The sequence below is a fragment of the Rhodamnia argentea genome, chromosome 8, assembly GCF_020921035.1.
Source record: "Rhodamnia argentea isolate NSW1041297 chromosome 8, ASM2092103v1, whole genome shotgun sequence".
NCBI lineage: Eukaryota > Viridiplantae > Streptophyta > Magnoliopsida > Myrtales > Myrtaceae > Rhodamnia > Rhodamnia argentea.
In genome coordinates this window covers 26,988,691-27,012,270 of record NC_063157.1, presented here as the reverse complement: position 1 = coordinate 27,012,270, position 23,580 = coordinate 26,988,691, and the positions used below count along the sequence as shown (strand labels likewise).

Below are 23,580 nucleotides of genomic sequence, written 5' to 3'. Positions count from 1 at the left end.
ATGAACTTCGTAAAATATTTTTACTTTTTGAAAAAAAAAAAAAAAAGTGGCGGTCGGCGGTAGCGACCGGCGGGGGGGGCGAGCAAGCAGAGGTCAATGTGGGGTGGCAATTGGTCGACCGACGATGGGTGGCGCCGTGGTCCGACAAGTGGGCGGCAGCGGCGGCCGCCGGCAGACGTCGGGGGCGGGCGGGATGCGGGAGGTGGGGGTCGACAGGCGGGTGGCGGCAAGCAAAAGTGACAAAGTTAAAATAAATAAATAAATTAGTTACATTTCGCAAAAATCTTTTAACTCAAAGTACCTCCGGGCTAAAGGATTTTGAAGAGCATTTGAGATGTAATTGCATATCCTCAAAGTAAGTTAAAAAAGTAGCCAAACACCATTTGCATTTGGTCTAGAGACTTTAGAGCCCCAATGCTCAATTTCAATGCTGAACCAAACATGCCTAACTCGCTCTTCCTCTTGTCGCATCTCCTTTCAAAGCAGTCCCCTTGGCTTCTCCCAAACCTTCCCCGTCTGCATCAATGACGTCGACCGCCACTTCTAGCGAATCCCCAAACACCCCGGCGGCAAAGCGGCGGCCATTTCGGCTGACTCAAATCGGTATGTGTCTGATTTCGACCGTCGAATGTGCTACCTGAATTTTCGCTTGTTCCGTCCGTCTCTTTCGAAAACGTCCTCACCGAACACGCAAAGCGCAGCAACGTTCTTCTCCAATCCCGGAGGCGGAAAACCACATAGAAAGGTCAAATGTCCAGTTGTTTCGGAGGCCAAACTGCCACCAACTTCCGCTCACTTGAATTAGAACGTACCCAAACCGCGTCGGCCTTCCGATGGGCCGTCTTCATCTCACGTGCAGTGCAGTCTCCTTCTTCGATGAAAACAGCAAAGGTCGCAAGAAAATTCTGCTAAACCTTATGTGCAGTTTCCCAAATTTCGCTGACCCTTACCGGTGACTTTAAAGGGATAAAATAAAAAGAAAAAGAGGAAAAAAAAATTGAAAAAAATATTGTAAGGATTTGTCCACAGCAGTAATTTCCGGTGAAAATCGATCGAATGGACTAAAATTGGACAAATGCAAAAAGGTTTAAGACTCATTTAAAAAAAAATTTAAAACTGAATTAACACAATTACAATATATTTAAAATTTTTCTTTTGATAATTTTCTCCATTAAAAAGCTAATGTTGAAGCCTAGGCATTCTAGCGTTTCCAAGTCTTGAATAGTTTATGGTGTCCCTAGAAGAAATTAACTCACCCTTAAATCTCGTTAAATGTTTCAATGTTGAAGTTGACCTTTTTGAATCCCGAAACACTACCAACTAACCTGTCGACGCTCTCCTCGACACTCTACAACTGATCCAACACAAGCTACCACAGCGCAAGGATGGCGCAACCAGAAGATCATCGACGCGGGTGAATTTAGAACTTCAAAGAGACTTGTCACGGGTTAGTCGAATACTTCTGCTTGCACAAGCTTCCACCGCCGGGTATTGATTATCACGGCGACAAATGCTTTTCCGACCCATCTTTGATGAGAGTTTAGGATCATGACCAATGTTTTTAATACCGAGAATTGATACCGCAATGGGAAGGAACAGGGAGATTGGGTTGATTAATGGAAGATCGCATACGGGCGATACTTCGAGAGAAGGTTATACTATATTCTGGCTCGAACCAAATCAAAGGGATCCCTTCAAACTTATAATGCGACATACAATCAACTCTCGTGTTAATTTACAGCGACAAGGACAAAAGATTTAAAATCGAAACGGCCACTTTCTGTTCCTCTCCCTCTCATCTTGAGAGAAGTTAACCAGTATCAGCTCCAACACTCCCGTATCGGATTGGAGATCTAAACAACAGGAAGGATTAACCAGAAAAAGCTAAAAGACCCCCAAAAAAAAAAAAAAATTTAAACGAAAGGTAAATCACGAATGATTTTCGGACATCTTAACAGTTTCAAACAATAATGAGGCAGCATGAGCCATAGAAATATTAACAGCTGATATCCGCATTAAGTCCTCTACTTACAACCCTTTTCTTTTACCTTGAATGAGTTCAATCACCGTCCCTATGCACTAAAACTTTCTGGATTCAGGAAGGGAATATCACGTTTGACCGAAGACATGACTAGCATCGCCAGATGCATGCTACATTGTCCCAGAAGCAGTTTACCCGCGGCAAAATTGAGATCAACTGATCTGCATACATGACATGCTGCCAATCGTGTCTAACTTGTCGGAGATAATTGCTTCAGCTTTGCCTGCAAGATTGCCCCAGCTTCATCTGCAATGCATTTCTTTTTTGATGCCACCTGTGATGCCATTTTTATGCAACAAAACAGTCAGTGAAATGCTCCGCAGAGAAAGTGTACAAATGCACGAAACCAATCGAGAAGTAGTTCCATCAAGCAAATGCAATCAGTCGCATCATCCGCACTGTTTAAATAAATCATTGTTCCCCAGCAATTTTGGCACGTAAGGCTCCTGCAAGGCATACATATGCATAATGCACAGGCATACATGTACATGTAGACAAAATACACATGAAAGTACAAAGGATGACCTTAGTCATAGAGCTGATATTGCCCCCCTCCCGTTAACACATACAACACAACAATTCTGAACTTATTATTGTTCTCTCTCACAAAAAGCATTTACAGCCTAGTGAAATGAGCAGATATCTAAGCAAAAACGATGGGCCCTCAAAATATGCAAAAGTAGTTGCCAGGATCAAGATCCCAAACCAGAAAAAGAAAAGGAAAAGAAAAAACCATCTCTCTAGTCGCTGATAAATTGCAATACATGCTAAGCAGTGGTCGCCATGCATTGACAGACTCTTGTTACACATCTACAATTTTAGGTTTTTCATATTACTCAATTGTCTAGGTAGCAAGACTAGTCTTCACTCACTCCTATCACATATCACATATGTTATATTTTCGTTCTTAATCTCAACTTGCTTCTTCATTCTTTTTTTTTTTTTTAAAGCAATGTCATGATTTTAGTGTCAACTAGTATTTTTCGCTCCTCACATAGGACAACGTACCACTCTATTTGAAGAAAAAATAAGCCAGAAGTAAACTTCAAGTGCTTACTTATTTTAACTCTGTGAATTTCAAGCGCAGCGATTAATGTTAGCAAAGATTTGCCCCGTCTGTTTCATGTTTATAATGTTTTCTTGTTGTCAGACTAGTATTTCATTGTTTAATCTAAGTACTTAGTTTTATATCATACAAAACTGAGTTTCCGGATCCTTCCAGCTTACAAATTATATCTTCTGTGGTATTTCAACTTTTGAAACCAAAAAGAGAAGCTCTTAACAAGTGGATAACCGGCGCAAATGTCCCCTAACAAATCATTAAGCACCAGGTCTTTGCTGCCTTTTCGAACTTTCAGCTCAACCAAGTAAAAGGACAACGGGCAAACGGGGAAGGATTGTCGACTCTACTATATCAAGCATCCAAAAACTTGCATCTTCCCCCATCATAATTGACGTGGATTGCGAAATACCATCCAACCCTTTTCTATTTAGAGAATTAAGTGCCCAGTGCTCTAGTGCTCTACATTTTTTTTTAACCCACTAGTGCTCTACATTGATCCCCTTTATTTTATGCAGAATAGTTCACCATATCGATCATTCGGAGTTGTTAGTGAACAAGAGACCCTGTTATGAAAGTACTTAGCAAAAGAGAAAACATTTACGTTTACGGTAGTGAAGCCCCATCATCTACTGTGAAACAAATCCCAGGTCCTTTCCGTTCAATACTGCAAAGGATAATAAGAAGCCTAGCTCCACAGGAAAACACACATTTTCCAAGCCCAATTACGTTTCCCGCTGAGAAGGATTCCAGCATAGCATACCAACATGACAATGACAATGCCAAGGAAGCAATCACAGGGCAGCTCATATCACCGTACTTTCAAAATCTCTACGCATAATTTATGACTCATCCACTGCACAGAATGCTTCAAATAAGAATAATGGCAAAATCAGGAGATCCGCACCTCGATGAGCTGATCGAAATTAGATTTGAGCAGATTGATCTTGCGCTCGCAGTAATCCTTGCCTTCGGCCATCGTTTTCTAATCCACATACACGCGCGGAGAACACGAGAACAGAGTCAAAATCAAGCACAAATCGATCGAAAGCCAACCAACATCGGCAAAGCGAGGACAAAAGATTCGGGACCTCGATGAAGTAGCCGGTGCCGACGTCGACGAGGACCTTGTCGGAGTCGTCGAGGGCGCCGGGGACGTAGAGGGAGGCGGTGAGGGGGACGAGCATGGGGTGGCCTTGAGGGCGGAGGGAGAGGTCGTGGAGGGCGGAGGAGGCGGACTCGAGGCGGGAGGTGGCGGAGCGGATGTTGTTGAGGCTGTCCTGGAGGAGGTTGACCTCCAGATCCGTCTGCTCCTTGATCGCCTTCAGCTGCTCCACGCTCATCTTCTCCAACTCCATCGCCACTCCTCCCTTCGCCGCCGCCATCTCTCTCCCTGTGTCCGTTTTCTTCTTCTTCGTCTCTCTTTCTCTCTCTCCCCTGCTACTGCTTGAACCTATGCTTCTACTTTCTAGAAATTGTGGCGAGATGCCATTATTAAACTGATAAACAAATTATAAAATTTCCGTAGAAAGCGGGTGCAAAAATGAGCCCCTATAGCTCAGTGGTAGAGCGTCAGTCTTGTAAACTGAAGGTCTGTAGTTCGATCCTGCATGGGGGCATCTCTTTTCCTCTCCTTTTCATTTTCACCATCTCTTAGAATGAATTTTTTTTTGCACATCCGAATTAAGCAATTGACCGCAGAGTCGTCATCATCGGAACCGACAAAATTTGATAGATTAGATTGCAATTGAAATGCAAAGGCTCCCCCTAGCTTACAGAAGTACAGCTCCAAAAGCATATGCATATGCCCTTGAAAAGACCTTTTTTCTATTGAAAAACCTTGGCATCACAACAAGCTCAATGACCTTCAACTTTCAAAACTCCCAGGACATGAGAGACGAGTGCACAAAGCCAGCATTGGAAGATGAGATGAGACTCGGGCAAGTCAAGACTCGCTAGGGAGAACATTGTAGAAGTGATAGATCTCCTCTTCGTCCATCACGCCGACCTCTGTGGAGCAGATGGAACAGCAGACGTGCTTGAGGGTTTCGCTGCTGGCAGTGGCAGGGCAAGCATCAGGTGTGGCAGATCCTCTCCCTCTTTTCCGGCTTTTTGGGCGCGCGATGCTTGGCGGCTGAGCCTTCTCTTTCATAACCTCACAATTCATGACAAAGATTGCTCTGTATTGGGTGATATACTTCTCATGCCTACACAAAATCCTGAATGAGTTCTGTTTCAATTTCATTTCGGCATCAGCCATCAGTACGAGAAAAGGGGAGACTCTCAAACATAAGGTCATGTTCCACGTACATCAAACTGGATTTTAGACACTCGAGTTTACATCGTTAAACAATCACTCAAAACAAGTGTAGTATCAGAAAGGGAAATAAAAGTGATAAAAGGTGGGTGTATGAGATACTCTTGATGAAAGAGTATTACGGAAGACTATTCTCTAACCGAAAAAGCATCATGGCAAGCAGCATTTGACTACTGAAAGTGCAACTCTACAGTGGCTTGAACAAAGCAGTAAGTAAAGGATAAGAACATCACCCATGCAAGGTTATTCCTGCATCGTGACTACACTGTCTATCAGTCTTCAGGAGAAATTGCTAGTTTATTTGTCCCAAAGTCATAGCTACGAAGAAATAGGCAAGTTGCAGGCATAAAGTAAAGTAGTGCTAACCGTCTGCGAGTTTCACTCTGAGTAAATCTAAACACAACCAAAAGCTTTGCAAATGTGTCTAAGCAATCCAAATGAAGTTTCAGGCTAAAGAATCATTCTATATAAGCTTCCTGTTCCTCACAAAAGAGAAAATAGTTTGGCATAAATTTTCCAAGTGAGACTGTTGACTATTGAATTTCTTTTTCATCGTGGAGAAGACAGCATAAGTTGATACCTTTATTTTTTCCCCAAAACATATAATTTAGAGAACTGAACCTTGTAATAATTTAGACTGTCCTAAACGTTTCCTGAGAGATTGTTGCAGAAAATGCAACTTATAGCCTATGAATATTTGCCATAACTGCCAAAAACCATCATAAACCAATAACTTTGCAAACCAAACCTCGCCTTTCTCTTGCCCCTTTGGATGGAACAATTCCAAAAGAGGTAGAGGAACAGGAAGGGAAGAGGCATATAGGAAAGGAACCTCCAAAACCATAATCGGATATTTGGGTAAGTGCGAGTACTTTTGTGTGCATTGACCCCAGCGAGTGCACGCACGCGCACATACTTCAGGTCCCATATCAATTCAGATAACATCCATACAATCCTCGAGTTGTACAGACATTCCAATCAGAACCTTTGACACTCCAGGCAGAGGGTAGTGAAACAAGCAGGGCAGCTCAACACGGCATCGGTTCCATGCCCTTTACGCCTCTTCTCAATCCATAGCTCATCTTTATCATCTAGATCTGGATCATAAAACTCAGGTTTGACAGAGTAGTCTATTTCATCGTCCTCGGAAACTGTCAGTTCGAGTTACAAAGACAAGAAGAATCCCGGTCAGAGTGCACCATCAAATTTTAACCGTAAAAAAAGTACGCACCCCACGCCATACCGTGCAAAACAAAAAAAATCCTGTCACCCTCCCTGATAACTTTTTGCTAGAATGACAAAATGGCTACATGTTTTTTGGACCCTCAATGTCAGCCCAAACACAACCACCAAACACATGATCATCAAGTCCAGTACACTCCGAGCCGTGTAAGCATCGAATACACAAATCAGCGGATAAATGCACTAAAGATAAACCTAAGCCAATGACGAAGACCACGTAAAGTGAGAGACAACATAGAGTCACGAGCATTAGCACGCGCAAATGTCGATCAATCAAGACTCCACCACCAAGCAAACTGCAAAAATTGGAGCTTTTTTCCCGCGGAGGGGCCCAAACGGATAAATCAAGAGGAACCCGGCATTTAGATTGCGAATGCCGTGGCGACGGGACGCGAGCGGCAATTCGAAGACCGTCCTCCATCTCCTCCCTCGCACCCCCCGTCAGACATCAAATCAAATCAAATCAAAAGCGCATACAATCGCAAGGCGACATCAATGGAACGACTTGAACATTCAGTGCCGTGCAGGAAAGAGAGGATTTGAGGGCTTCAGGAGGGGAATTACCGGTCTGCTGCGAATAGGCGGGGGACTTGTCCGCGTCCCCCTTGCCATCTCCTTCCATCTCTCTCTCTCCGCCTTCGAAACGGCTCTCCGTTTCGCTTTGCGCGGGGAACGAGGAGAGACGTGATCAGTCGACCCGAACTTGTGTTCGGTAGCTCGGCTGAGGCGGTGGAGCGAAAGTTCTTGACGGTTGTGTCACTCGCTGTGCTTGAACGGAGAAGGTATTTTGTCCGACCGCAAGAGTGACGCATGCATGATGTAATCAGAGGCGATCGTCGGGCGGGCTCGGGCCGGATAAAAATTGGGCGGGCCGAGCCTTTCAACTTGTCTATCCGTTCATAGGACCACGAAAAATCACAAATCGGTACATTTGTGATAAATTTACCCAAAATAATTTTTTTAACCATCAAGAACTCCAAACGGATATACATTTGACAAATTTACCCCAAATTATTTTTTTGACCACCAAAAATCATAAATTGGTGCAACCGTGACAAATTTATCTCAAATTAATTTTTTTTACCGCAAGATACATATTTGATAAATTTACCCTTTGTTAGTTTTCATTAAATTGAGTTAATATCACGAAAAACTCCAAATTAGTACACCTATAACAAACAGAGGGTAACGTATACACTCAACAATTGTCACATGCCATCCAATTTAGCAATTTGATGATAAAATTTAACGAAAAATAACAAAGGATAAATTTGTCATAACTATACCATTTTGGGATAAATTTATGACAAATGCACCAAATTGAGATTTTTTGGTAGTCAAAAAAATAATTTGAAATAAATTTATTATAAGTATATCAATTTGAGAGTTTTGGTGATATTAACTCTTAAATTTAATCGAGCAATCCCACTGAAATTCGCATGCACATGACGCCATTTGAGCAAAAAAATGGAAGTTTATAAAATGCGAGCAATAGTGATTTAATCGGTTACACTTGAGAAATATGGGAAGGTACGTACTTAGAATAAATGCTTTGGAAAAAAGTGCAAACATACAAGAGCAATTGTGAAAGGTGAAAAGGCGAATGACCGTGAATGTTTGTTCCGATACATAAAATTAAAATTCTCTGAAACATTTTTACTTGTTATTCTAAGCATAAAAATGGTTGTAGATACCTCGTCAAATCGAATACTCCATTTTGCTTATTACGCTCTGTTTGTTTAGAAAAATAAAGGATGTCAAAAGATATTTTCCTAAAAATGTTTCCTCATATTACTAAAAATAATAATTAATCAATGACAAAATTTCATCACCGATAATAATCTATGTCCAAATATTTTCGCAGATGACGAAAATATTTTTTGTTCTGGTGCGTCTGGAACAGCTCCATCCCCACTATTCACGAACAGCATGGTCGACAAATTTAAGAATGGAGTTGCGTCCCCTAGACGAGTCATTTTGAAATAACGATCTGCCTAATCGTAAGCATCACAACGCGCTCTAAATTCACCTTTTCGCCTAAGCAACAGAAAAAAATGGGATGCAAGAAGGCTCGTCCTAGGATTTTCAAGATGCTTGATCCTCCAACCATATCATTGTTTGGCACTCTTTGGCTTGGAGCATGCATCCCATCATATTTTTCACGACAGATCAGGTCAGCTGATGGAACAAGATGACCATCCAGATCGACATCAAAATGGCAGTTCCTCAATTCCATGAGCACACACTATGGTGCGACGTGCAGCACGCAACAAGCCCTTCGGGACCAGGCAAATTCAGATTGAATCCAACACTGCAAAACAATTGCTTCCGCTAAACACAATCCGAGTACGTGAAATACGCCCTTTGGGACCAAGAAAATTCAGACTTAAACCAACACTGCAAAACAATTGCCCCTGCAAAACACGATCCGAGTATGTTGCCTCACGACAAATCGGAATCCAAAACACAGAAAAGGATTCAACCCCCCCACAACTGTTTTTGTAGTATGGCACCGGACAATTCAGTCACAACTACTGGAGAATCCCACAACATAGCTACTGCCAAACCTCACCACAGTGGTAAACTTATCAAGCATCTCTGCTATGTAAGCGACCCTACGATCACATCCAATTTCCTCAACTTCCAGAATCAAACAAGATAACTCTCACAATCATGTATCTCACAGTCTAATTGGAGCAGAAAAGCCGAGGCAGAGAGACCAACATAAGAAAACACAATGACCTTTTACCACAAGAAAGAAGCTCTTCTTTCTCTTACATTTTTTACCCCACACAGTCGAAAGTGCAAACAATGGAAACATCACAATTGCCATGGAACTTGCAGCTCTCATTTCAAATGATATCACATATGAACAATGAGCCTAAAACTATTCCCCATCACGGGCTGCATATGGCACATGGGGTAAGCAAGCTCCGCAGTTTCCATCAAACAATTAAATACCATATAATTCAATGGAGAAAAAGAAGCTTTTCATCTAGCACGATACAAGCTGTTACACAACACAGCTTGTAAACATGCTGAACTGAAATGGCACCTTTCCCTCGACACTTAACAGGACGCCAACCACCAACCAACTGAACAATTTACAACATAGCAGATGAGTAACATGAAGTCTACTCTATCCCACCACGTAAAGAATGACATACTTATTTTTTTACGAAGTAATGTAAATTCAAGGCTACACCTATTACACAGAATTTAAATGCATAGAGAAGCAAGAAACAGTAGCTTAAACATATAGCTACCTTTCCAACAAAAGAAAGATCTCTCTCCCCAGCCTGTTATTGGATATTAAAGAGGTAAAAAAGTTTCTAGACCCCTCTTTTGCACAACAGACATCCTAGAGACCCGATGTTTTGAAGCCTCAAAACAAGCAACAAACTAATAGTGTGCGTGTGAAGGAATCGTGCCATGCCGAAGAACAAATATACATGTCATTCTTAAACAAAGAGACTCCTGCAGTGGACTACTTTTGACATTTTCACATGATGGTGATATGATGATGATAAGACCCAAAGTACCATCATAAGCTGATCCAACAGAAAGAAACCACACTAATTCCCGAAAAAAAATATTTATCCATTGTCCTCCTTCCAATTCTTTGCACATCTCTTCAACTCCTAAGAAAACAAGTAGTGAGGCCCCCACAAAAAAAGAGAAGAAAAGAAAAAGAAAGAATAGAAATGAACGAGGGATCGAGAAAGCCACCAGTCCTGTAGATACCCGAAATAAAGAAATATTTCAACAATGTCAAGACATATCTAACCACCTCATGATCCCAACTCCCAACGTCCCAACGGGATCAGCATACAAACATATCAATCAATAACTTCATTGATAAGATCCAATATCTTTACTGTTAACATTTAAAACAGCCCAGGCATAAGATTTAACTAGCCAATCAGTTCATAGTAATTGAACGGACCACATGACAGTCAAACAAAATGGCACACAAGCAGGGACGTATACAATCATGGAGAACAAGAAAGACAGCCATAACTATGAATTTATGTGGCTCTGCCTATTCCAATCAAGCTGAGGAGCCCCACACTTAGGCAGCTATTACCTTGTCAAGATTCTTTCTTTTTGGCTCCTCTTGCAAGCTAATAACTTTCTTACGAAGCTGCTTGTATGATCTAATGGTGCATTTAACTCTATCATGCAGTATATGAACCATCTCCAATCAGATGGCAAAGTGCCACTACCATACCAATCTCTTCAACAAATCACCTAGCGTTTTGAGAGAGTATCCAATGTGGTGGAGGAATTTCGTCAATCGGCAAGATAAACTAAGAAAAACAACAGGTAAACAGAGTAACCAGATAAATGCATTGTTGTAGCAGCATTGAGCTAACAAAGAGTTCACTCATAGAACCAACAAAAGAAGAGAGTATCAATGAACAAAAACTCATCAAGAAATGATCGCTACAGGTTAAAAGAACATCAGAGACCAGTCAAAGCAAGAAATCATAGAGATTTGTACCTTATATGAGAAGTACATAAGCAAGTCTATGAACAAACCACCAAGGCAAGCAAGAGAAAAAAAAAATCCAACTGTATCTGTTTAGCAAGAAGAGAGAGGGCACTAGATATCTTTCAATTACGACCCTCCTCAAATGATTCACCTGAAGCCTCCCACATTCACATCACTCACCACCTGAAGCCGAGTTCGATCCGTCGTTACCTCTGAAAGCATAAGGCAACATTATGCTAAAACTCCTCCGAAATGTCCTGTTCTCCCCTCCTCCACTGCTAGTGCCACCGCCACCTCCTTGCGCATTCCCCTGGGTCGCGCCTCTCCGATTCTCATAATCAGGATCATCGGTCGGCAATTCGTGACGGCAAACTGGGCACGAGTTATGCAACTCAAGCCATGGCAGGAGGCAATCTGCGTGATAGATATGCTTGCAAGGCATTTGCTTGACCTCCATATCCATCTCAAAATCGTCCTGGCAGACTGCGCACTGGTTCATCTCGGAATTCTGCAGCTCCTCCGAGACTTTGATGGTCGGGAGGTTCTCGACCGCCGACTTTGAAGCTGGCGGCGTCCCATGACGGTTCGGGTCGTTCTCTGCAAGCTGCTGGATCAGCTGCTCCAAACCTGGGCCGATGAAGTAATCCCCAACATTGGCCGGAAGACGAAAACCGCCGCCTCCGCGGCCTTCCGAGGGACTACTCTCGACCACGAACTGAATTTGCGCTCCGCTGGACTGCAGATCCTGGAGGTGGCTCATCAAGAAGGCGAACGGGTCGAACAGTTCTTCGGACGGACCGGAAGGGGAGGTCGAGGGGTTCGAGAAGAGGTCGGCGTTCTGGAGGTCGACGGTGGCGGTGGGGGCGGCCGTGGCGGTGGTGTGAATGGCGGAGGAGGTTGGGAACAGGAGAGGGAGGAGGGAGGAGAAAGGATCGGCGAAGAAAGGAGGGCTCCGAGACAGGCCAGGGCTAGGGTTTTCGTACTCCTCGAGGAAGCCGTCGTTGCAGCGAGGGCAGAGGGGGTCGGCGGAGGGGGAGACGGCGATGGTGACGGTCTGGGTGCACTGGTGGCAGAAGAACGATTTGCGGCCGGGGTCCTCGCCGGCGGCGGCGAAATCGCTATGGGAAGCGAACGACATGGCGGCGCTGGAATTGGGGACACTCGATTACGAGCGAGTGAACAGAATTCCGCACTCGGATCTCATGTTATACCCATATCGAATCCCGCGGAAAGCCGTGCTTGACCGACGCTCGTGAGGCGGCGATGGAGTCCTTTCTGGACGGTGAGGGGCGAGCGCGGATTCGAGGTCGATTTGAGGCGGTGAAGAAGACAAAGTCAACCGGTCGATTTCGTCAACGAGATAGAATTTATTTTCTTTTTTAATACACGTTTAATTGGTAATGACACTTGTCAAGTAATAAGTAATCACCTCTCTACTAATTTCAAATAGAGTTAAAAATGAAGAACGAGTTTCCTTCGTAACTAAATAATTCTGACATTATAAATTAATAAGCCTCGATAGATAATCATCAAGTCAATTTTGTTGTGCATGGCAATACTTACGCTTCGAAATTATCTTCTAACCGTGAAGTTAATTTTTCTATTTCTACTTTTGAGCAGAAGTTGATTTCTTATCAAAGAAAAGTATTTAATAACAGGACAAAATTTCCGCTTCTAGAATAAAAATTAGTTTGGTAACGATTGCTATTTTCTACTTCCGGAACATTTCTTAACACAAGATCTTATATGAAAAATTATTATCAGCGGTCGAAAAATTTTTACTACATTTTAAATTTTTTAAAAATTCTTTTAAAAATAATTTTTATTATTAAATAATATTACTTATTTTTTACTCGGGCAACCGAAGACGGCAACCCACCGGCGGTTAGCAGAGGGGGCTACGGTAGCGGGCGGCGACGGTCGGTGGGCGACAAGGGGCAACGGTTGGAGGGTGGCCACGGCGGGAGACAACGATGGGCGATAATGGCCAGCGGAGGTCGGCGGGGGTGGCGATAGGTGGCGACCGCAGAGGCGTGATTAGGAGATAGAGGATCCGAAAATGAAAAGAGGTCGAAGTGAATTAGATATTGATATTGAGAGATTTCTACTTCTAAAAGAGAATTAACATTTTTTAACTTCTGGAATTGACTTAAAAACAACTTCAGAAGTAAGTAAAAATGTAATATTACATAACTAAATGGATTTTTTGCTTCAGAACTTGCATTACCAAACGAAAGTGCTTCTGGAACATAAATTTAATTCCATAAGTGTTACTATGCGGGCTAGCCGGAGAATTTGAGGCACATGTCACATAGTGCTTGCACCCACAACTAAGTAGTCCCATGCGCGCGCGATAGGGCACGACCACCGTAGGTGATCAACCACCATCGCCATGGTCGCAAGGCCTACAAGGCCAAGGTCCGAGTAGAGCTTATTTTCTCTATTTTGACCGAGCAAAGCTATGAAACTCTAACCAACGGCGTAGCTAAAAAAAATCCATGTCAACATTAAAATAGAAAAATTTTTAAATAAAAATTTGAAGTGGATTTTATTTCAAATAAAAGTCAGAAATGCCCTTATTGTTCGAAGAAGGACCTAACTAAGAATATTCTCTTCATTTACTTTTTTTCTAATTTTTTTTTCCTTTTTTTCTATTTTTTTCTATTTTTCTTTTTATTTTTTTCCCGCTTCCCTCCTCTAGCGATGAGGGCAACCCTTGCCTGAGGTAGGCGATGGCCGAGGAAGGGGAGAGGAAAAATAAAAAGAAAAAAAGAAAAGGAAAGCAAAACAAAAAAAAAAAAAAAAAATTAATAACAAAAATGTCCTTCAGACAAACCCTTCTTCTAAATAATAAGAGTATCTCAAACCCTTATTTGAAATAAGATCCATTGCATGTCCTTATTTAAGAAAATGATGACACTTTGGGCTCTTATTTGAAAATTTTCCTTAAATATATAGAATTAATCGAAATAATTCATAAATAAAGATTGTTTCCATAAAAGTGCGAAGCGATTTCAAGAAGGATACACCATCTTAATTTTCCTGTTGGGACATATAGACCGATATGTGGTGGCATTTAACAAAGATAAAGTCGCTAAATAGCATTTGATTGGGTGTTAAATACAGATTTAATCCTCTAAAATTTAGTGTTTAAGCATTTTGTTCCTCCAACTTTTATTTTATGCAAAAAAGTTAAATAATTTTGTGGATTGCTACGACTTGATCCTCTAAATTTTATTTGGTGAAATTAAACATTTTAACTTTCTTGATTAATGTAGTCAAGTATTTTGTTTATCCATAATATAATTGTAACAACTCAGTCCGATGAGGGCGAGGAGTGATCATCGGGGCTAGAGAATTTAGACAAGGGACGGCTCTTGATAGGCTTTTAAGATGGTGAAAGCAAGTAAGGATGAACGCTTTTAGGTGGGGTCGTCGAGGCTAGAAAGCTTGAACAAGAAACTACTCTTGGCAGGCATTTAAGATGGCGAAGGCGAGTAGGGATGAACCGCTTTTAGGATGGCGAATAGGGTAGGAATGAACTTGGACTTTTTTCAAAATCGTGTGAGCTCCAATCCCAAAGCGGATAATATTGTTGACAAGTGGGACTTGGGCGTGACATAGCGGATAATATTGTTGACGAGTGGGACTTGGGCGTGAAATAAGACCCAATTTGACGAGGGTAATGAGAGTCGCCAAGGTTATAGGGTTTAGATAAGGAATAGCTCCCGACAAAGTTATAGAATAGGGACCAACTCCGGGCCAAAGTGGACAAGTGCCACACATATATGGCACTTCACGCCATCACGGGTAGGTGATGTGAGATTTGGTTATCCCTACCCCATTCGCCATTTTAGAAACCTATCAAGAGCCGCTCTTTGTCTAAGCTCTCTAGCCCTCACAACCATTCTTCGCTCTCGTTGGATCGGGTCGTTACAAGCTCACCAACTTTCGCCCAGTTCGTCCCCGAAATACACACTTCCGGTTGGGCTCTAACTCTAATACTATTATGTCACACCTAGGTCTCACTCATCAATAATATTGTCTTTTTTGGGCCGGAGCCCGCACTATTTTGTTCATATGGGCTTTGACCGTAAAAGGCCTCATTGCAAGTTAAGGACAAGTGTCCGACTCATATATCACTTCATCGACCATTTTCCGCCCTCATGGGATCATGTCATTACAATAATAAAATTCGAATTTCTTTTTTCTTGCTTTTCCAGCTCATTTTCTGCCCATTTGGCACCAAATTAACATCACGTCATTTTTGTCATTTTTGCAACACAAGCAATGTGACGTCAAATTAACCTGACTATTTGACCAAAAAAAATTGACCATTTAATTAGAGTGATTAACCGAAAGATTTGTATGGACAAATTGAAAAGGTCTAATGACTTGATTCGCATAATAAAATCGAGCTCTATTGTTTCATGAAAAGGAAATGATAAAAAAATATTTTATTGAAAATGATTATTTATATCACTTGAAATAATTAATTAACGAAAAATATTTTAATATTAATAATTATTTATATTTAAATATTCTTAAAAATAAGAATATTTTTTATTTATTTATTTTTGGAAGCGATATAAGTTGATTTTTTTTAAAAAAATTATTCATTTGTAGCGAAAGAACATAGCCTTGAGGATGAAATCGCACGAATTCAAAAAATTATTGGTAGACCAAAATCGCCTAAACGCTAAAAGTTAAAAGACTATCACGTGCCCATCGCGTGACGCACGTTCAAGGAAGAAGTGGCTGGAAATCGATGGACGACGAGACGATGGATCAGCCATGGATGTCACTGTACCGCTCTTTGAGCCACGAGTCGGATTCTCTCTCTCTTCTCTCTCTCTCTCCCTCCCTCCGCCTTCCACTGAAGCGAAGACGCCATGGACGGAGCCACGCTCCTGTCGAACGCCGGCGCACTTCTCCCCCCGCCGCTCCCTCCGGTCCGTCGTGCGAGAGCCGTGAGTGCCGGCAGTTTGGCTCCTCCGTCGAAGTCGTCGTTCAGGACGTGGCGGGGCAGGACCGGACTCGCCCCGGTACGTAAGTTCACGTGGAGATGCGGCGCTGCCGGAGGCGGCGGCGGCGGGATAACGGAGATAGACGAGAGCCAGTTCTCCGAGACGGTGTTGAAGAGCGATCGTCCGGTCCTCGTGGAGTTCATCGCCAACTGGTGCGGCCCCTGCCGTTTGATCTCTCCGGCCATGGAGTGGCTCGCTCAGGTCTCTGAATCCTCTCCAATCCCCTCTCTCTCCTGCGGTTGGATTCCGTAATTTATAGCTTTCTCTCGGCTTCATTTTGATTGGATTGAGTAGTCGGTTTTACACATTATACTTTTCATGGAATAAGAACCAAAGCTCCCGTGTCTTATGGCCTCTATCGCTCGTGTTTCCATCCCGATTGAATTTCCAGGCTAAGTTGAGATTGCGAGGGGAATGTTAGAGCATGTTCAACTCAACTGGTTCAAGCTTTTCAGATTAGTGAGAGGGTTCCTATTAATAGTACAGACGCCATTAAGCATATGACATAGAGGCTGCCCAGAAGTTTGAACAGTTTATTCTAGTCTTCGATGATGAATTGCTGATGGAAGATACGTGCAGCACTTCTACTCTAGAAATCGGGTCAGAAGTTGATTGTTCTAGTTCCGTTTCTGGTTTTAACTTTGGAGGGAAGTAAGTTTTTTTACTTTTTTCACGTTGCTTCAAAACTACTTCCGGAGAAAAAAATGCTCCAAAAATAGGAAAATAAAGTTGCATAATCAAATGGATTTTACTTCAGAAGTTATGATACCAAACGAAATTTTGCTCCAGAAGTGCTGTCATGCGCCCTAAGTGACATGAGAATTTAGGTCCCCTTTTGAGTATTAAGGTAGCTCCAGTTTTTCCGTTGCTTTCCTTTCCTAATTGTTCTCTTGTTAATTCTTGGAAATACTAAACCGTCATGGTCGTTTCCTTCTAATTTCTAGGGAGGTGGCGGCTTGAAGCTGTATTCCTTTAACCTTCGAGTGTGATCTATTCTGCTTCTTTTCATAGAATTTAGCCTCCTCTTACCCTCCAGATTTCACCTACTTGAATTCTTCATGAGCTAGTCACCTCTGTTCTTTTGCTTAATCTCACCAAACTGGCAGTCTCCATCGAGTGGAAACCTTGTCAAATTGTTGCTCGCAAGGTGAGAAAAGAAAAGAGAGAGAAGCTGCTGATAAATGCAGGGTGAGTTGATATTACCTAGGTTTTAAGACATTCAAGCTGTTAGTGTTGTTATATTTCAATACTTTCCCTCAGAAAAGTCGGTTAACATCACCAAGAGATTTCTGCTTTCTGTTGGTGTGCTTTTAGGTGGCAATAACATTGGCAAAACAAAGATATTTAATACATGACATGTGTGCTAATGCAATCAGTCAGGTTAGGATTCTTCTGATGGGTAAGTTGATTTTCAGGAGTCCCTGTGTTTTTCTTTGTTATATTTTAAGCTGGATTTTGTTGGTTCAGATTAATTAGAAGGCATGCACATGATGAAACACCAATTCCCGCAATTTATTTATGTTCTCCACTTGTTTACTTGAAGCCTCTTCTGCCTAGCCTTTGAGTATGTTTGGGATCTATAGATAATCAGTAACATGAGTTTGTTTGCAAGTCATTGTTAGCGTGTCGATTACTGTCAACTTCTAAGGAAGATGAGCATTTACCTGCACAATAGTGCTACAACAAGTAATTTTAGAAGAAATAACGATATATCTTAGAACATGCTGTGTTGGCAGATTTAAAGCATGCTACACTCTTATGCTGGCTGGTTGTCATTGTGTTAGATTATTTCTGTATTTTACAGCATGCCACTTTCTTATGTATTATGCCACTTTTCGTCTATCAACTATAGCATGCAACTATGTTTCCCATGATTAATATTCATGGGAATCTTTTGCTTAAACGAGGCTCTTACGTATGATATTTCTACAAGAACGTGCTTTTCCAATCTCTGAGGCACTTCAGTTAATTATTCTGAAGGAATACAAGGAAAGATTGATTGTTGTAAAGATTGATCATGATGCAAACCCAAAGTTAATAGAAGAGTACAAAGTTTATGGATTGCCAACACTGATTCTCTTCAAGAATGGGAAAGAAGTTCTGGAAAGCAGAAGGGAAGGTGCAATCACGAAGGTGAAGCTAAAGGAGTATCTAGATTCTTTGCTAGATTCAATATCAGTTGCATAACAGCATTTGGAATTTTTCATACGACAAGCAGACTGCCTTATCCTTGTGCGTCTTTGCTCGAGCAAGTTTCTTCCTTCTAACAGTCAATTCTGGAAATCTGGAGTTTCGTATAAATCTGCAGTCTCTCGTGTTCGATTTTGTTCTGTTTGCAAGCCAAGATGATCACATCGCGATATTTTGAAGTCAATGTGGCTGCTGATCCAGGGCTGTGGGCTTTGTTTTCCTTCTTCTTTTGTGTTGTGCAGTAATCAAAACTCTTTGCTAGCTTCTTGTAACCTGATAATATTTTGAAAAAACATATGTTGTTCAAATGTATCATAGTTTTCCTGCATTCTTGTACTGCTGGCACAGTAGAGGTGCAAGGCTGTATACGGCATTTGACATCAACATGTCTGCAGATATGTTGGACTTAAGAGTGAGTTTATGGCTGTCTCTCCTGCGACGGTGTCGTACCTAGTTGATTAAGAAGTTAATCAATTGCCAAAGGCAGTTCCGCTAACATCTATGATATTCTTTGTGCTAACGTCGCTAATCTACATTTTTGCCACTTCCTTGAAGTATAAGTGGAATATAGCATCAATTTTTGCTTTTTCCAGCCGTTGGGGTAATCAATTTGAGAGACGAAAGATTACAGTTGGTACAAGTATCACAGGAAGCTCTTATCAGGGGCTTCTTTTCTGATACATGGGCTGGCATATCTTCTTGTTATTTTGCGGTTCTTACACGAATGGCTTCTGTAAGTCTCTATAAATTCTAATGAAGGAGCTGCTTTAATTTTACGTATAAATATACAATTGCAAGCTCTTCTCCATTATATGAAGATTATTACTTTGTATAGTTCTTCGGCAAAAGCTGAAGTTATAGTACTTTGGTCTTACTTTCACCAGCATGTCATCTTTAGTGCCTTGTTAGTTGCTGTCATTACTATTTCTTGTTTGGTCGATGCAATTGATTTGTAGTTCGTGGTCCAATTTCCCGAGAAGCAAGCCAGGGTTTCAACTACTGTGATTCGTGAGACCGTAGACGATACACCGATGCATTCTCTGGTAGAGATGCTTCAAACTGTAGCTCAGCTCCTCGTTTGACATTGGAGATTGGACTTGTTAAGTGCAAATTTCTGTTTAGTATCATCACCTTGTGCCTCCTGCCAATACCTAAACCGCCATTCTGGTGACCTTGAGTTTCCGAACCTAACTTTCACTAGCGTGGTACTTAAATTTACTGGAAATAAAAACGAGAAAGGACTTAAACCGAGACAAGTAGAGGCAACTCTTTTGCTTTTAGCATAACCTGTGCAGATGATTTACCAAATAGTAAGATGCACACATGTTTTCGCACAGGAAGAGAATCAAATAAATGGTCCCTCCAATTTGTGTTGCCTTCTCGAATGATAGAAACCATTAATAAACTTCTTCTTTGTTACTCCTATCTGCAAAAATGTCTATTTCTCGGGGTCCTCACCGATGACAGCCTCGTCGGGGATGTACTTTCCCCAGAACCAATGCGCCTTCCACACTCTGTTCATCTCTTCGATCGGCACGTTCTTCGTCTCCGGCAAGAAGAAGAATATGAAGATGGTCATGATGACCACGAAGCCGCCGAAGAAGAAGAAGAGGCCAAACTTCATGGCGCAGAGCATAGAGAGGAACCCCTGACCGATGATGAAGGTGAAGAACATGTTGACCGAGACATTGATAGCTTGGCCAGCCGACCGGATCTCCAATGGGCAGATCTCGCTCGGCACCAACCACCCCAGCGGACCCCATGACCAGGCGAATGCCGCAACATATAAGCAGATCAACGTCAAGAGCAGATCGGCTTCGATTTTGGAGAAGGATCCTTCGCCGATGACTCCCAAGTTTGCGCCAATCAATGCTCCTACCGCAATCTGTAATGTGGACATCCATTAGCAAGGACGTTCACCAACACTAACCAACTTTGTTGTGATTATGATTCATATGTGATGAGATTACTCTCCGTTTTCATTATGCAATGTTACCATTGCTGTGAAAAACTATCAGAGCGATTCTTCATTTCGAATTTCATTTGAAGAAGATATATCTTTTCGAGTTATTCACTGTCAATAGCTCAAAAGGAACTTAAGGAAATGAATAGGAAGAACGGTCATCAGCTATAAGTACAATGTTATTAGTTGACTATTCTAGATTTTCTTAATCAAAATCAATTTGAAAGACCGGAATTTCGCATTTGGTTTTCGCATAAGTTCTGGTTAAAACTTAAAAATCCCCAATATTAGCTTGCACATGTTTTAGTTTTACCTGGCAAATTATCATCTGGATTCCTCCTTCAAGGAACAAGCCTCTCCTTCCAAACCTGTCAACCGAGACAATCGAAACCACCGTCGCGACGACATTAACAACACCGGTGATGGCTGAAGACATGAGGGAGGCGTCGTCACCGAAACCCAAAGTCTTGAACAGAACCGGCGCATAAAACATGATGACGTTGATGCCAGTGAGCTGCTGGAAGAATGGGACGAGGAAGCAGATCACGAGCTGAGGCCTGTACCTCTGCTCCAATATGTTCCTCCAGGGATGGTCGACCTTTTTCGCGGCCTCGCTGGCTTGGACCAGGTCCTGGAACTCGTGGTCCACATTGTCGGTCCCGCGGATCTTCTGAAGCATTTTCTTGGCCTCCTCGTGGTGGCCTCTATCGATGATGGAGTTAGGAGTGTCCGGCAGGAAGAGCGATCCGATGGTCATCAGTATCGCGGGGACACCTGCTAGAGCCAGAGAGATTCTCCAGCCCCATCCTCCCCCGATCTTTGCAGTCCCGTAGTTGACGAAATTTGCCACCAGAATGCCGATTGTGATGGCCATTTGGAAGCCGATGTTGAGCGCTCCTCTGATCTTCGCTGGCGCCATTTCGGACAGATAGACCGGAACCGACTGCGATGGTAATAAAAAAGCAAAAATTTAATTGACAGCTTAAAACAATGCATGAGAATGAGCAGCATAGCAGCTGAGTTTTATCGACCTGATTAGCAAATCCAACCCCGACACCTAGCAATAAACGGCCAAGAATCAGCACTGCGATGTTCATCGCGACGCCGTTGAGGATTGCACCGATGAGAAAGGCCAGGCCTCCCAAGAACATGGAGATCTTTCGGCCGTAGACTCTGGTGACCACTGATGCGGCAAAGGAAGCCACGAGTGCCGCTAGGTAGAGGGACGAGGTGAAGAGGGTCAGGAGCTCGTTTGCGTACTTGCAGTACTGGTTCTCGTGGAGCGACCCGTCTTTCGTTTTATGGTACACTGACGGGAAGAACTTGAGCAAGAAATCGTCCATTGAAGTAACCCCACCTGCAAAAAACATGTAAAATGGTTCATCTACGTCCATTGCAAAAGCAAGATGCATCACATTATAGCGAGAGGATCTGCTTGCAGCAGATGCCTAATTGGAAAACTTGTTCGTTCGAGATATCTATGTACTCCATGCGCGCGCATAATTTAGAAAGTGGACTATCTCAAAGCATGAACCTCAGGAAACGAATGACCAACCTGAGATACCGAGGTCATAACCGAACAGGAGACCGCCCATGGCCGCAACAACGCAGGTGACGACCACGAAAGGCGTGACGCCACCTTCATAGTTCCCACCCCGTCCTTGAGATGCAAAATTCCCTCCTACTGCCATCTCGTCCCAGCGTTAACGTGGATTAATATTCGGTATCGAACCACACTCCAGTTTTTCGATGGTACGGTACTCGAAGTCTCGATCCGCACCGCCGAAATACAGGAGGAAGAAAGACCCGAAATCTTCAATTGCATTGTATCTTAACTGCGGTCTGATCGAGCTTTATATAGAGATTTGGAAAAGCCCCTTCTTTTAGGACCTATCTTGAAGACGGTTTTCTGTCCTTACAACGTTGTTGCAAATACAGAAAGGAAACGAGTGTCCGTTGCCTGGAAGTGATATGTCTTCATGACCCAGGACATCATCTGCTGAAAGCGAAGATATAGGTTGTACATGCTGGCCGGGCGTTGGCCTTCTTCTTTTATTTGGCCAAACATTTTTTATCTCTCTGCATTGCCAACGGATTATGTAACGGAAATTCTGATAAGTTCCTCCATCTAAATTGGTGGATAATTGCGTTATCTATTTACGTTAGTTCTGATTTTTTTTTTTTCTCTTTTAGAAATTTTGAATCCTTCTGCACTTTTTCAAGAGCGTTTTTTTTTATCGGTTTAATGTCAATTCCAGATAATTAGACAACGAAAGAGCTCTCGCACTTTAGGCTTAGCCGGACAAGGTGTCACACATTCAAATGGAGATTGTGTAGTAATTCTTATAATTTTCTAAAACTTATAAAGAAAAATGATTAACGTAATTATGCTTTGGAGCTAATTGCATCCCCTAATTTCCGAGAGAAATATTAACATAAAGGTTAATGCTACCAAGAAAATCCCAAACCGGTATACTTGTGACAAATTTACCACCAAACTTATTTTTTGAACACAAAAAATCCAAAATTAGTACGCTTGGGACAAATTTATCGTAAACTAATTTTTTGACCATCGAAAACCCAAAATTGGCATGCGTGCGACAAAATTTACCCTTGATTAATCTCCATTAAATTGGGTTAATACCATGAAAATTTTTAAACCGGTACACCTGTGATAAACGGATGGTAAAAATCCCAAACTAGTACACCCGTCAATTGTTTTTTTTTTTGTTGTTGGTAAAAGTAAGAATTATATTAACTTTAACCAAGGCGCAACTATACAAAAGTATGGGAAGCCCGACACTTCAAAAAAGAGGTCTTGCACTTATGATTACACTAAAGAATGTCACAACGAGTGCAAGAGTATCGTGGGTCCAAAAAAGGGGTAAGGTCCCCGGAAACTAAAGTGAAGACTGGCCAAACAAGCGGGGCCAAGGGAAAAATATAACCTAAGCTATTGGGATGACCCTCTCGGTCATAGAAGATTATCGGATCAATACCCCAACCGGCTTGCATCTTCCGTTAGAAGGAGTGTCTTTCACATGTTTGAAGGTCAAGGCTTTGTCCTTAACAATCTTCTCGCAGTGCACCTTGATGGCTGGAATGAAGATAGTCCAGATTCGAAATAGAGCATGATTCCTCTCCCTCCATATAATATGGCAAAGAGCAGCAAAAGAAAAGCAGGCAATGGCTTGGTGGAATGTCCGGCATCTGAGATGCCGCATGGCCCAATGTAAGTTGTCGCA

The 23,580-nt window shown here is 42.2% G+C and overlaps 5 protein-coding genes and 1 non-coding gene across 6 annotated transcripts; 2 read left to right on the top strand and 4 right to left on the bottom strand.

Moving 5' to 3' along the window:
• Positions 1-1,939: 1,939 nt before the first annotated feature.
• Positions 1,940-4,486, bottom strand: LOC115738145 (probable prefoldin subunit 5). Its single transcript, XM_030670673.2, has 3 exons — positions 4,193-4,486; positions 4,009-4,086; positions 1,940-2,315 (listed from the first exon to the last, which is right to left on the bottom strand). Exons 1-3 carry the CDS (start codon positions 4,484-4,486, stop codon positions 2,232-2,234), a joined length of 456 nt encoding a protein of 151 aa, XP_030526533.2. The 3' UTR covers positions 1,940-2,231.
• LOC125316379 (thioredoxin X, chloroplastic) lies at positions 4,399-18,868 on the top strand. The gene is made up of 3 exons (XM_048284588.1): positions 4,399-4,536; positions 15,990-16,383; positions 18,163-18,868. The coding sequence occupies exons 2-3, from the start codon at positions 16,048-16,050 to the stop codon at positions 18,367-18,369; spliced, it is 543 nt and encodes a 180-aa protein (XP_048140545.1). The 5' UTR covers positions 4,399-4,536; positions 15,990-16,047; the 3' UTR covers positions 18,370-18,868.
• Positions 4,649-4,720, top strand: TRNAT-UGU. The gene has a single exon. It is a non-coding gene; the product is annotated as a tRNA-Thr (tRNA).
• LOC115738146 (E2F-associated phosphoprotein) lies at positions 4,811-7,477 on the bottom strand. The gene is made up of 3 exons (XM_048284589.1): positions 7,225-7,477; positions 6,404-6,569; positions 4,811-5,308 (listed from the first exon to the last, which is right to left on the bottom strand). The coding sequence occupies exons 1-3, from the start codon at positions 7,280-7,282 to the stop codon at positions 5,047-5,049; spliced, it is 486 nt and encodes a 161-aa protein (XP_048140546.1). The 5' UTR covers positions 7,283-7,477; the 3' UTR covers positions 4,811-5,046.
• LOC115738144 (E3 ubiquitin-protein ligase RING1) lies at positions 11,071-12,531 on the bottom strand. The gene has a single exon (XM_030670672.2). It carries the CDS (start codon positions 12,291-12,293, stop codon positions 11,328-11,330), a length of 966 nt encoding a protein of 321 aa, XP_030526532.1. The 5' UTR covers positions 12,294-12,531; the 3' UTR covers positions 11,071-11,327.
• A 927-nt stretch (positions 18,869-19,795) lies between the features above and the next one.
• LOC115738142 (sugar transport protein 10) lies at positions 19,796-22,042 on the bottom strand. Its single transcript, XM_030670669.2, has 4 exons — positions 21,891-22,042; positions 21,367-21,692; positions 20,649-21,278; positions 19,796-20,257 (listed from the first exon to the last, which is right to left on the bottom strand). The coding sequence occupies exons 1-4, from the start codon at positions 22,024-22,026 to the stop codon at positions 19,811-19,813; spliced, it is 1,539 nt and encodes a 512-aa protein (XP_030526529.2). The 5' UTR covers positions 22,027-22,042; the 3' UTR covers positions 19,796-19,810.
• Between the last annotated feature and the right edge of the window lie 1,538 nt (positions 22,043-23,580).